Consider the following 14,687-nt stretch of genomic DNA (forward strand, 5'->3'; position numbering starts at 1 on the left):
TCCATATTAAAATAGCCTTGAAACATGCTGGATATGATTTGAAACAGAGTGTGTTCTTCTGACAGAATAACGAATGAGCTGGTTTAACTGATCCCTTTCAGGATACACTTGGAGGTTAAGCAACTACAGATCTCAGCTAATCTGATGTAATCTGCTGTTACTAAATGGATGTCTACATTCACATTCGTAGCACACTGCACATGGGTGCCTAGGAATAAAGTTTTCAAATTTTTCCGTATCGGTTCTGCTGGGAGGAAGCCATGTATCTCTTTATTTACTTCTACCTCCTAATGAGCTTATTTGAAGAAGTGCTTGGTTTTTGTCCTTCACAATGCACTTGCGTTTACCACGGCAGAAGTGATGGCACTGGAACAAGGTATATATTTTATTATTTGTTATGCAAGGCAGTTTATAAGGAAAAGGGCTGAAGAAATTGGAAGTAACATTCTCATACATGGCAAATTAGTTCTAGCATAGTTGAAATAAAGGCATGTTTCACACTGGTATTTTATGGCTAGCAGCATGCCTGAATAGGAGCAGATGGTGATTATGGCTTTGTACTTAGCACACAGCTACTCTAAATCTTCAGGTTTTGCAGAAGGAAATTTCTTTCTGCTCCATGATTTTCCTACTATTGTAATGTCCTTTCTATTTCTACAAACCAGTTGTCTACTGTAAGGTGATTCTGGTTTAAGTAAATAGAGTAGTTTCTTCTTTTTTAATCTGCAGGAAAATCATAAATTTTGGTAATAAAGAGGTTAGTTTGAAATTTGATGATCTGGGTACTGTCATGTCAATTTGGGGAGATACTGTTTATCATTGCTACTTACTATCACAACATATCTAGCATAAAGCTGCATGAGGAGAAAGTAAAATAGAGGAAGAATATAGAGAAAAGGTGGAGAAAATTAAGGATAGGCTTATTGAGGGGAGGGGAATTTTCAAGCTAATATGTGCAAACCATGTATCCCAAAGAGATGGAAGTGTACTGATTCTTGAAAATGCTGAGAAATAGCATTTCGCTGAAATCAACGGGAGCAGAAATTTCTTAGCACCCTTAAAAAGCAGGTAATTTCTACGTAGACACCAGAAAGAGGGCTAGAAAGCTCTCCTTCAGAGAAATATGCTAACATTTTCCATTTTCAGTCTATTCTGAAAAGTAAATATAGACAAATACTTTGAATCTTCATCATGCAGAAAAATTAGAAATTAGTAATCCAATATTCTGAATTTTAGTAAAAGACATGGTGTGCAATTCCCACTTGAGATACATGCATGTATTATTCCTTATGCAAGGGCTTCTGGTTTTCAGTTGTCAGTAGAATGATGGACAGAAGATGGTGCTTACATGCTTTAGAATAAAGCAAATCTTACATCTTTAAAGCAAAGCTTACATCTTTAGAATAAAGCAAATCTAGATTTCATGTGAAAGTATCATTGCTATTTTGTATTCTTTTTGTCTTTAGAAACTCCACGTTTGTCTTTTCAGTTTTTAAATGCAGAGGACTGGTCTTGATTTGATGTTCTCCACTCTGCTAGTAGTGTTGCAGAAAGTAATAGCATTTGCATTTAAATCTGAAATACAAACTTCTGGTAAAGAAATGCCGATATCTCTCTCCTTTTTTTTTTTTTTGATGCTAGGTCTGTGCTCTGTAATGATCCTGACATGTACGAGATCCCTGTGAATGTTCCTGTGGATACTGTAAAACTTCGTATAGAGAAAACTGTCATACGAAGGATTCCAACTGAAGCCTTTTACTACCTAGTAGATCTCAAATACCTGTGGGTAACTTACAACTGTGTAGCCAACATTGATATCAGCAGTTTCTATAACTTGAAACAACTTCATGAGCTACGGCTGGATGGTAATCTGCTCTCGACTTTCCCTTGGGAATCGCTGGCAGAGATGCCCAACCTACGGACTCTTGATTTACACAACAATAAAGTGACCAGCATTCCCGCTGATGCTGGCCGGTACCTGAGAAACCTCACCTACCTGGACATATCCAGCAACAAGCTAACCACCTTGCCGTCAGACTTGATGGACATCTGGCCCCCCTTCTCAGAAGCTGTCCTGTCCAAGAACACGGATATTCTGGCAACCCAGAGAGTCATTTTGGGTATGTTACGCAGCCTATCTCATTCCTTATTAAAATGTACCTTAAACATTAACTTGCAGGTGAGAGATTCAGGGATTCAGGAGGGTGGGGTTTATCCAGGTCAGTCTTCTGGTTTGCTCTATGATTATTTATTTTTTTATTTTCTGTTGGTGACAGAAATCTATGAAATGAAGATAGTTACTTCCATGTATGTTGTTATCTCAAGGTTATAAAGTGGAAATAAAATCTACGAGATTCAGGAGTACAGGCTGTATGGAGTAGTCAGTATCCATATAAATGCAGGACTTCCAAAAATTGTATTTCTAGTGAGATTTCCCTCATCACCGCATGTGGTTGCAACTGCAAGCACGTCCGTTTGTAACTGTCTTTTCCAGTGGCTCAGAAGCCAAACAAGTAGCTAGAGTTGATGCTCGCATGAAGCCTGTCCTGGAGACAGTGCTGCCGATAGTCTTGGTGGCTCAAAAGAGGGCAACTCTGCTCTCCCCATGACTCTGTTGACCTTGCATTGCTCTAAAGCTGCCCGGTTAGCCTGAAGATTTTCCCCAATTTACATGTTGAATATGAGAGAGAGAATAGAAATCTGATCCCTACCACTTCACAGTACTTTGTATAGTATTTAAGGTAAGTATTCAAGTAGAGTTTGGCCAGATTCTGATTTTTTTTCATAATTTTATTCCATCTCTCTAGTATACCATCACATCAGTTCTGTTTGTGACTTTGTGCTTTCTCTTACACTTTCTCTCCACTTCCTAGTCTGGCAGGTAACCCCTTTCTCTTCTGCAGTCTCAGAACATGGCTGGAACACCTCTACCCATAGTGTTCTTATCCATCGCTGTTTATGTAGAAGTGCATGTTTTGATGTTTTTGTGGTGTAGCGTAGCAGGTGGAAGGGAGGAAAACCAGCTGGCTCTTTCTACTGCGGTAGTTCTATACCCACTGGTAGGGATCTGCCCTGCATTGTACTGCCCAGCATTTCCAATTTCTTGATCTAACCCCCCACTATTCCGTCTTCATTTGTTCAGCTGCTTTGTTTCACAGCAGAAGCTGCAATTTGAAACTCTCATTCAGATGAGATTATATATAAGTAACTTAATAGATGCAAGTAGGCTGAACGACTTCCTCACGTGCGTGGTAACTGTAGGTCATTAATTGGATCTTCGTTTATTCAGGATTAAAAAGAAAAAGCTACAAAAGTAAGTCCAGCTCAGTACCCCTTTCCATGTCCCCACACCGAAGGCTACAGGAGGCAATAAAGTAGGAGCTGACTGAGCTGGATATAATCCTCCTGATGATCTCATGTGGGAGTCACAGAGGTTACTTGGTTTCCTTGTCTTATATAGCCCTCACCACTTAAAAACCAAAACACAAAGAAACCAACCCAAAAAACAAACACCAAAAAATCCCCCAAACCGGACGGACTGTTCTCTCCTCCCCTTCCCCGCGGCAACCATCTGCAGGCTTCGCCGGTGCCGGCGCTTTGCCAGCCTCCTCTCGCCCTGGCACACCCTCTGGGGCCAGCGTTGAGTTCTCTAGAGACGTGGGACGTGACCTTCGGATCATGTTCGTTTATGAGCTGCAACTGGGTTTGAACGCGGATCTCCCGAGGGGAACACACGCTGGGTCCAAGCAGCGCCTTGCTTCTCTTTTTTTTTCGTCTTACATGCTGAGGGAGGCTCTGTGCCGTCATTGTCGATTTGCGTCTGAGAACGCAAAATGCCAGGTAGCGCTCTCGTTGTGTTGTGTTGAGTAAATCTACCTTAGGTAAGCTGTGAATAATTAGCTGAATCTTCCTTCATTGACATCATAGCCTTCTGATGAGCGTATCCCAATGCAGACAGACAGTACTTGCTATATGAGAAACTCTATAGTGAATAAGAAAAACATCCCCTTCCTCTGGAGATTAGAAAGTGCACTGCTCTTTATGTCATGGGTTATTTTGACAAGCTTACTTAGTCTCCACTAAGTGTTAGTTTTATTATCTGTACTCGCAGAGCTTGCAAAGTTGTAGTTATGCCCCTGACGCTCGCTGCCAGGGTGCTGCTGGTGGGCTGTTACAAAGCAGTTGTTTGTCAGGAATGAACGGCTGATAGAAGCTATCAGGCTGGAAAGATGACCTAGGAGTCTGCTAGATCCTAGATGACCCAGGATCTGCTGGGGCGCAGATCCAGATGAACTGAACCGTTCTGGTTAAGTCAGTGCTGTTAAAGCCTGTGGCCAGACCATTCCAGAGCCTTCCCCGGTAACCTCTTCCAGTGCTTATCTATCAGGATAGTGAGAAAGTTTCTCTTAATATCTAACCTCAATCTCCCTTACTGCAAACTAAGCTGATTACCTCTTGTCCTGCATGAGATGGACATACAGAAAAACTAATTACCACCTCCCATAGTAACCTTCCATACATTTTCCTTCCCTGTTTGCCGCCTTAACTAATCACACCATTTCTTTCACCATTCTTAGAGACTGTGAGGGGTTTTTTTCATTTTCTACCATAGTTACTTGTTCCCTTTGGACTCCTTTGGGTTTTAAAAACCAGGTTTCTCTTACAATGTGATGCCCACGATTGCAAGCTTTGATGCTCAGGAGTGTCCTGTGTGCTCCAGCTGTTCTCTGTGGGAGCGTTGAGCCTGACCTGTGTGCCTACATGGGGTGGTAACTGCAGCCAGAGCTCTGCTAGAAGCTGGAACCCAGAGCAACTAAACGCTGGTTTTGCCTGGTCAGGAAAACAGCAGTCAGATTCTACTTGGCGTAAGCAGTTATGGCTTGAGCTGGCTTCTCTCCTAGTTCTGGCAAAAGAAGATTGTCACTTACATTTGATGAACAAGATCAACAACAGCAATGTCCCAAACTCAAATGTTTGTGCCCATGTATTTTTTAACACCAGGACACAATTTTATCTTCAGTGTCTTGACTGAGCATCAGGAAGGTTGCATGTAAGAGAAAGTTCAGGTTCCCCATGTTTACTTCAAGGACTCTTGGAGGAGCCACGGACAACTTTTGCCAGGGGACTGGCAGGTTAGCATCTCCTTATTCCAATTCACGGTCTCTGTACTTAGGGGTTTGGGGTTTTTTATTAGACAATCACAGAATCACTAAGGTTGGAAAAGACCTGTAAGATCATCAAGTCCAACCATCAACCCAACCCCACCATGCCCGCTAAACCATGTCCCACAGTGCCTCGTTCACATGTTCCTTGCACACCTGTATGAATGAACACCTCGCACTGTATGATGTTCCTCTGTGTGGACACTGTGCTAAATGAAAAAGGGTCAGGGAATGATTCCTGGCCCTATGGCCAAGTGACTCACTCTGGCTCTCATCCACACAGTTTAGGGCCAGCTCTTTTTAAAGCTGACTGGCTGCTCCACATTTTGTAAGATTCAGTTAGCCCTTGGTTTTCTGTGGGCTCTACGGGATGCAGTGACTGTGAAATGTAACGGTGTGGGTGGGGGTGTTTTCTTCAGTTCAAACTGCCTGAAGTAATGTGCGAATTGCATTGAGACCCATAGAATTGTGCTTTTGTAATATAAAACAGCAAGGGTATGTTGTATGCCTCATGGGCTGATCGGCATGCAGGATAGTTTGGAGGTGCAAAGCCTGCTGCGTTTACGTTGGGGGTGAGAACGGGACTGAGAGAGAGCCGCCCTCGGTGTGGTCTCATCCATAAGCCTGTCAGGGAGCAGTCCCTGGGGTGTGAACTGTCCATGGAGCCATGTCTGGCTTTGTCTTGGAGAGCGCCCTGTGGAACAGCTCGAAACAAAGCTGTGGAGTGAGCTGACGGTTGGGCAGTGGACATGGTTGAGGGACCAGTGTGTGAGTTCAGCTGGCCCTCTCTTGGTTACCTCTGGAGCTATAGCCTAATACTTGGATCCAAATTGCAGCTAAGTTTCAGCACTGGCTGCTCTACAGAGATTGAAATGTCTGGCGTGAATGATGGCAGTAGCATTTTCCGTATGGAAAATTACATCTAGTGAGTCACCAAGAGGAACAGAGGAATCCAGGATCTGATAGAGTGGCAGTCAGATGAGATCTTGCCTCTGTTGCACGTAGAGGTGCCAAAAATTTGAAATGCTGCAGGTCCATCAGGCTCCCTGCTGTCATGCCGGGCCGTTGGGTAGATGCTGCTTTTCCCGAAACTATTCCCTGCAATTACTGTGTGTAGGAAACACTGGGACACAGCGCGGGAAGTGGGCTTTACTGTTTAGAACCGTGGATCAAAAATTTTGTAGCTTCAGTTGGAAGAGAGCCTTGGGTAGGTTGGCCCGAGCTGTGGTGAGTATTTCCGTCAACCCAAAACTCGAATATTTCACATACTGCCATGTTACAGCAACTGAAAATCAGTATATTATACAAGCTATGGTCTGAGACCGGTTACTGATTTACAAAGGAAATTTCGCTCGTAGCTGTTTCGGATGCTAAAGTCCATATTGACACAGCATGGGGAAACCCTGCTTACTGAGAAGACTGCAAAAACGTGCATGCACAGACTCGCATATACATATATTTGCCATTGTGCACGCAAGCATATATATAAATGTGTGAGAGTGAATTTAAAATATGCTAAATCTAGAATAAAGAAAGGTTTCTAGAGCAATTTAAAATCCATATTTAATGTTAAAATACACTGCATTGGTATATTTTAATTCATAAATAATTATCAACGTTTGTTTTGCTTTGATTAGTATTTCTTTCTCAGGTCAACAAGCTGCCTTAATATTTCTATAAAAGAATCCGGGGTTTATAAAGACTTGGTGTTCCATCAGATACACATGCCTTTGGAGACTTATCATTATTTTTGTTTTCTTTTCTTAGGAAATTGTTTTCCTGAGGGGATTCGATCTCATTCCTTTATTAAAGCTCCCCATTTTTTCTGGTTTCTTCATTTTTTTCCTTTTTTTAACTTTTTCTTTATTCTTTCATGTGTTTGTTCTCACTTTTACCATCTTGTAAACACAAGCTGTTAAATTTCAGAATGCCCTATGTAGTTTGGAAACTAGGTTTACATTCCCATTTCTGTTCTCTTCAATAGCTAACTGAAGTGTAATCAAATTCAGTGTTTTATCCTTGCTTCCAACTCAATAGTGCTTTCATCTTTTCGTTTTGGGAATTCACATGACTTGATGACTTACAACGGCTGTGCAAGTTTACTAAAAATAATGTGAATACTGTCAGATATTGGCAAGACACAGATAAATAGAAGGGATGAGCTTGGAGGCAAGGAAGGAACTCCTGTAGCTGTACATATTATATGTATTTCTGTAAGTCCTCCTTCTTTAGCCAGTTCCACTGGGCAGCGTGATGGATGGTGGAGGTGAGGTGACTAACGGAAATAACTTTCTTTGCACTAAGCACAGAAGTACAGAGTCTTCTGGGACTATAGCTTTCTTCTGAAGCTGAAACCAGGCCTTCAGAATGATCTGAGAAGTCAAACCTGTGTCCCAGACTGGACTAGACAACCATCCAATCTAAGGACTGTCCATCTTTGCCTCATCATTCCTTTTATTTTGTCAATTTCTGATAAACAACTTTGGGTCTTCTTTGGGACACTGGGAGAATATGAAAGCCAGGTATTTTTATATATATATATATATATATTAGGAAAAACTTCTTCACTGAAAGGGTTGTCAGACACTGGAAAAGGCTGCCCAGGGAGGTGGTGGAGTCACCATCCCTGGAGGTATTTAAAAGACGTGTGGATGAGGCGCTTAGGGAGATGGTTTAATGATGGACTTGGCAGTGTTGGGTTGTTGGTTGGACTCGATGATCTTAAAGCTCTTTTCCAACCTAAATGATTCTGTGATTCTATTTGAAAGGCCTTTGAGCACTGCTGATAGTATTAGAATCAATAATAAACCCCACGCTTTCCTGCGGTAAAGCTCGTAGGATGCAGAAAGTTCGCGGAAGACATATTTTCAGTGGCATTCAATGTAGGGGAGAATCTGCTGCTTGGTATGTGGGATGGGAGCCCCGCTGATGCCGCAGAGCTGTCCTGATCAACGCTGTGAACCCAGAGCTCCTGCCCTGCCGCCTGCTTGTAGCACAGCTGCCCCGTGCTTCTCTCCTCTGGAGAGCACAGAGGCCGTGCTGGGAGCTCACAGGCATCTTAGCAGCATTTGTTACGGAGGAACTCTGGCAGTTGAGGCCTTGTTTCAAGGGGATCCTGTTTTCCCTCTTATACGTCATGGGAATTTAATTTTCAAATGCTCATATAGCCTCTTTCTTACCATAGTGGTAAGAAAAATGGACCCCTTATAAGCAAGTGAGAATGAAAAAAAAAAAAATGTTACAGGAATATTGTCTCTAACTCTGACTACAAACTAAAGCTTGCCTAATTTAAAAGATGGGGACAAAGTTACATACATGTGCTTGATTAGGCACAACATTTATGTGCATAAACGGTTGATGTGCCTAGACGTATGGAAAACGTTCGGATAGTATCTCTTTTGCTTGTGAAAATATTTTTGAAGTTCACAGGAAAAATTTGTGTATTTTGGAGATTTTTTTTTCTCTCTCTCTCTTTTTTTTTTTTTTTTTTTTAAAGAAAAGCAGTTGCTGATACAGTTTCTTTGATTGCTCCTTCTCCATTCCAGCTGGCAAGAAGTAGTGAATAGATGTAAAATCTTAAAATCTCTTATGTCTGGAAGGGATGAAATTGGATTGTGATGTCAAAGTCATGGAATCTCTTCAGGTCAAATCTTGTTTTAAAGAGCGGGGATTAATTGGGGTTTACCACAGTTTTAACCAATCACTGCCACTGTGCTTAAAATAACCTAATCTTGGTCAGGCGATAAAAGGAAGCAGTAGTTAATTATTCATGTATTCTTTCATCTACATTTTTCTTCCAGAGCAAAAAGCAGAATTTTTCCATTAGCTGTTTTGATAATTCTTAAAAAATACACACTGAACAATATTACCAGGTGTTTCAGGTTTTTTTTTTTTCTTTTAATCTTGGTTTAATTAATATAACTTTGTCTGTTGCACTAATCAGTAAATTCAGTTGCGAGGGGTTCTTGCATACCATCCCACGTTTCAGACTGTAAGTTCTGTTTATTCTTAATACTCAAAAAAGATATGCCCAAAAGTTTAAGTCAAATGAGAAAATACTTGAACTCATGAGTGATACGCTGTGTGGTGTTTCACCTGGTGAAGCTGCCGTTGCCCTAGGAAGGTCAACACATCAGCCGGGGATTTAGACTTACATTCCTCAGAAATGACTACTCTCTTTCACCATAATAAATTCACCAAGAATGTGAAGCCTCTCATTCAAAGACTTTGGAATCAAGAAGCAAATGTTATAGCCTCTAACAGAAGAGGAGAGATAGCGTTCTTGTGTGCCATCATAAAAATGTTGTAGTCGTCAGCTTTTGTCAGAGTCCTTCCCATTTTCTATTCTTCTGCTATTCTGTTTGAATGTATTTCAGACGTTGTCCTAAATTGAAGGCAGATTTCTAAGAATATTTATATAGTTCAGAGCCAAATATGAATTTTATTGGCCTAAAACTTTGTCTCCTTAGCCTTTATCCTTTTTTCAAGGGGCAGAGATGTTGGTGTAAGCTCTAAACCCTTAAATCGTCATGTTCTCTGCGAGCATTGAACAAAGGGTCTGAGAAGGTCAAACTGTAAGAGCCCAAAGAAGAACTAAGAGCAGAGGAGAGTGACAGGATGCAATAGCCCTGAGAAGCTATCCTTCCAGAAGGCACAGGCAGGTGAAAATGCATCGTCAGTCTTAAGACATCTCATCAAAGTGTTTTTTCCTAGATAAACAGCCAAGTTAAGGAAAGGTAGTGCCAGTATATTACTAGGCTCCTGTAAACTTCTGTGAAGAGAAATTTTAGCTTAATAAACATTGATACTGTTCGTCCTCACCTTTGCAAAAACTCCCCCACCAATCAGCCAAACAAGAGAAAAATTGAAAGAGAAAAGATTAACTCAGGATAGGTCCATGGTTCTCCTTGATTGTACTTGGTGGTAGTTGTGTGTCATACTGTAATCCCAATATCCATATATTGCCTGACAACAACATTATTTTTTTTTTTCCCCTCTTCCCTCCCTGCTTCAGGTTTGCAGGACAACCCATGGTTTTGTGACTGCCGCATTTCAAAGCTAATTGAATTTTCCAAAATCGTGGACAACTCAGTTATACTTCTTGATCCATTGGTTTCATGTAGTGGACCCGAGAGCCTGGCAGGAATCTTGTTCCAGAGAGCTGAGTTAGAGCAGTGTCTTAAACCATCCGTGATGACGTCGGCGACAAAAATCACTTCCCCGCTGGGAAGCAACGTTCTGCTGCGCTGCGATGCGACTGGGTACCCGACACCGCAGCTTACTTGGACTAGGTCAGACAATATACCCGTGAACTATACAGGTATAATTGCTCTTTTATAGGAAATGGGAGAGCCTGAAACTGTTGGGTTGCTTGTGCTTTGAGATCATGATAATGATAACGATGGACCAGGTATTGCACTAAGCTGGCAATTGTGTCCGTGCAACAGCTGTTAGGAAATTCTTTGTCTAGGTCTTGGTCTGAATAGGTCCAACAGACTGTTCTGATTCTGGATGTGGTCTGTAATAAGAACAACGTGCGTGGCGGGGGGAAATGGATGAAGCAGGGGAAGGATAAAGGAAAGTAAAGGTTGGGATAGTTGGGCCCTAACTCAGAAGCTGAAAAGCAGAAAGGAGAATTCGTTACTGGAATCTCCATTTTGGTTCAAAATGTTCATGTTAAAAAAGCTAGTGAGGCCCTAACTGAGCCACTTAAAACTCAAAACACAGGATTTTCCAACAGCATGTTTTCTGTGTTATTTACAAATGTTTATTGTTTATTTGCATCACCCATCTTGAATGCTAAAGAGGCTGTGATTGTCTATCATTCTAGCTGCTATGGTGCAGATTTATGCAGTAACTGAAATACAAAAAATGTTTCTTGCTATTGCCAAGTAGTTAGCAGTTATCTTGAATTGTAGGTCTGAAGAAGGTCATAGTCCAAAGTACTGAAATATCTTAAGACAAAGGTAATTTCCAAAGATGTTTTAAATGACTAGTGTGTTCAGTGTCACTTGAAGTCAGCGAGACTTGTATTTCCTAGTCACTTAGCAGCTTTAAGACATTTGATTTCTCTTCGTGAGGTTTTGCTTCACTTATTGAAATTGCAAATTACATTGTAATTCCTCTAGACATTCAATTCCATTTTGACCCAAGCTGAGCACTTTTCTGCAATACTATAATATGTCAGGGAGTTCCATAGTTTGTGTGTGGTGTTTGGTTTGGTTTTTTTTTGTTGGTTGGTTGGTTTTTGGTTTTTTTTTTTTAAAGGTTAATACATGTGATTCCTTCTGGCAGAAATAACTTAAGGGAAGGAGTAGTCTAATAATGTTTACTTTCTCTTTAGCCCCCTTTTATAATGTTTTACTCTTTGCGTTTTCCTGTAGTAATTCAAGAAACACCTGGAGAGGGTGTGAGATGGTCCATAATAAGCTTGACAGGGATTTCATACAAGGATGCAGGAGAATACAGATGTAAAGCAAAGAACTTAGCAGGAATGTCAGAAGCTGCTGTTACTGTCACAGTGGTTGGTGTAGTTACTACAACTGTGTCACCACAGAAGTACGGACGGAAGCAAGAGGCAGAGAGACAGAATACCACTCAGGAGGAATCCAAGAAGGAACCTGAGAGGACAACTACACCTCTTCCCACCACACCAACTACCACAGCACTGGTTAGCACTGAAAGATCAACGAGCATCAGGTTTACTGACAAGAAACAATCCAGGCCCGTGTTTGATGGAAAGAAAAATTCAAAGGCAGTGACAAGTGGAAGCAAAAAGCAGACTGGGGAGATAAGCAAGGAAGGTGAGAAGACTCTGTTGAATACAGCAGGTATGGCTGAGCAACGTGTTACTGTGAAGAACCTAAGAGTGATCAGCGAAACTGATGAAAGAGTGACCTTAACTTGGAAAACCGTCAATGCCACAAGCAACTCTGCAGTGACTGTGTTATACTCAAAGTATGGCGAGAAGGATATGTTGCCTCTGAGCACTGACTCTAGCAAAAACAAAGTCACAATTGATGGTTTGCAACCTAGTACTCAATATATGGCGTGTGTCTCACCCAAAGGAGTGCCTCCTACAAAAGAGCAGTGCATTATTTTCTCCACTGATAGGTTAAATGATGAAAGCAGCTCTCAGTTTTCTATTCTGATATTGGCCAGCAGTGCAGTATGTGTGGTTGTTTTACCTTTGGTAATTTTCTTACTCTACAAAGTTTTAAAACTTCATGTGAAACCAAAAACTGCAAAGGAAGCTGACCTTGCAAAAGAGACCTATGTGAAATTTGAAACGCTGTCTCTGAAGCCTCGAGCAGTGAATGCAGGAGAGCAGCTCTGGGCGCGAAGGTACACAGATGAGTCGGAAAGACTTCTCCTTTGTTCTAGGTCAAGCATGGATTCTCAAATGACCTTCAAAAGCGAGGGCTCTAGGTCTGAGTATCTGTGTTGAACATGGGTGAGGGTGGAGGAGATGGAATATACAACAGGTAAAATCAATCCAAAATTATGATCCTGCATCTGGAAGCAGGTTGGTGCTGGGTGGTGGTCCGAATATATTATCTGATGTAATGCAGTCTACTGGATGAGTAGGGTGGTGGGTAGGAGGCAGAATAGAAGAAAAATGTTGCCTGTTTATTTTCTTTTTTTATGTTTGTGACTTTGGATGTGAAGGAATGATGTTCTTCCAAAGATAAATACAGCATGAAATGGTTGCCTGGTTAAAGATCTTCTATTTTTTGTTTTCATTGAAACAACATTCTGTTTTCTCTTCTCTCCTTTTACTGTATGATGTGCTAGTTGCATGTATCCAACGTTAATCACAACCTTCATAAAAACTATGTACTTAAAAATAATAGGGAAAGAGTTTAAACTACTTCTACTGAGGTCAAAACTTCATTGGAAAATACAAGTTTTCTTCTGACATCAGCTTGTGCTTTGAGACGTCATACAGCTCTGTTTGTACAGGATCTTGGACTGGAAGTGATCTCAGGCCAATCAAGACTGAAGCTGGGCAGCCACAGCTTATGGACTCTTGAGGGGTACAATACGCATCATATTGTCATTTTGCAGATGCTATGGCAAAGGAGCTTCTTTAGTGTTCTGAAGCTCAGGTGAGATATCATTATGAGTAACTCTGTGAGAGATACTAGGTATTAATAATGTTAATTTACATCAAATGATCTTATTGCAAAATCTCAGCCTTAGAATTTACTTGGATGCATATGTCTACATACCTCAATTTCAGAAATCTCTGTACAGAAAAAACTGTGGTACTGTGTAATACAACACACACTCTACATACCTATATATTATGTAGATACTGCGCAATGTTACGTACTACATTGTAGTAATGTAATACGTTTTGAGATACAGTAAGAGGAGGTCTTGTCCTCAGGTCATGTTGGATGTGTAGTCAAGTTCAATGAGCATAGTGAAAGTTAATTGTGAGCGTGCTTCCCAGTGTTTAAAAAAAATCAGGTATTAATATTTATAGTAATGATGAATGCAAGATTGCCTATTAATGATAATAATTGTCTATTCTGAGGCTGCTTTTTTATTGCCTGAAGTAAATAACAGCTTTTATTGGTTTAGGTTCAGATATGGTTAGGAGTATGTATGAATTGAGAACCGCATTTTTTCCTAAAAATTACAACTGCATTGTTTTCTTGGACCTTTCTATGCCTAGAAGAACCGTTGGTTGGGAATCTTGTCTTTTCAGAGGGAGAAATATTACTCAAAGCTACAAACTAAAGCTTAGTTAGTTAACTTTAAAATAGTGGCATTTCTTGGTGTCACTAGTGTAGGATTAAATTTTGCCTGCTGGAATGCCAGAGAGCCTATCTGATAAGGCATAGCTTGGTGAGAGGAAAACGCTTTGTCGTCAAACCTCCAGCATAAAATCATGGCAGAAAACGAACACATTGGCAAATTCCTCAGCATCTACACGATGATGCTCGATGGTCAGGAATAATAGAATAAGTATTTGAGACCACGGGAGCTGTAGTAAGGAAGCAGGTGAGACGTTCAAAAGTGCAAAATTAGTTTACCTGCATCTTCTTTTAGAATTAACCTTGGTGTTCCTTTCTGCGTTACTAGTATGTGTGGTTAAAGAGTGATCTTTTGTCTTTTTCTCCATGGATAATTTTGATTGCAGTGAAAATGTTTTTAGTTTTCTGAGTGGAATGTTTGTACTTTGGCAGGTTTTTTTGAAATTTGGGATTTTTTGGGGAAAGCAGATTCTTCTTGTGTCAAAACCAAGGTTCATCTGACAAGCAGTTTATGATAAACTAAATTTTTAACAGGACCTGAAGTGTTACAATATTTGCCTTCTATTTTCCATATCATGGTGTAGCCAGTAGTTGTTGCCGAAGGTGTTTCCAATTAAAACCACCCTGTTTGTCATTAATGAGAACAATCATCCTAACATTTATTTTTTAATTCCTGGAGAATATTTGATTTCATGTTTCAAAGCTTTGCAAGAAACTTGAATCTAATTCTGGAGTTCAGAAGTGCTATCGCCTGACTTGT

At 40.8% G+C, this 14,687-nt stretch overlaps 1 protein-coding gene across 1 annotated transcript; it reads left to right on the forward strand.

Annotated features, from left to right (window-relative positions):
* Positions 1-260: 260 nt before the first annotated feature.
* LRIT3 (leucine rich repeat, Ig-like and transmembrane domains 3) lies at positions 261-12,615 on the forward strand. Its single transcript, XM_009808695.2, has 4 exons — positions 261-376; positions 1,642-2,120; positions 10,177-10,482; positions 11,546-12,615. The coding sequence occupies exons 1-4, from the start codon at positions 261-263 to the stop codon at positions 12,607-12,609; spliced, it is 1,965 nt and encodes a 654-aa protein (XP_009806997.2). The 3' UTR covers positions 12,610-12,615.
* The last annotated feature ends 2,072 nt before the right edge of the window (positions 12,616-14,687 follow it).

The sequence above is a fragment of the Gavia stellata genome, chromosome 5 (genome assembly GCF_030936135.1).
Source record: "Gavia stellata isolate bGavSte3 chromosome 5, bGavSte3.hap2, whole genome shotgun sequence".
In the NCBI taxonomy this organism is placed as follows: Eukaryota; Metazoa; Chordata; class Aves; order Gaviiformes; family Gaviidae; genus Gavia; species Gavia stellata.

Bases quoted from the DNA above. Each gene is read 5' to 3' on its own strand.
- LRIT3 (XM_009808695.2), top strand. From the start codon at position 261: ATGTATCTCTTTATTTACTTCTACCTCCTAATGAGCTTATTTGAAGAA. The intron at 377-1,641 runs GTATATATTTTA...TTTTGATGCTAG, and splicing joins AGTGATGGCACTGGAACAAG to GTCTGTGCTCTGTAATGATC. The intron at 10,483-11,545 runs GTATAATTGCTC...GTTTTCCTGTAG, and splicing joins TATACCCGTGAACTATACAG to TAATTCAAGAAACACCTGGA.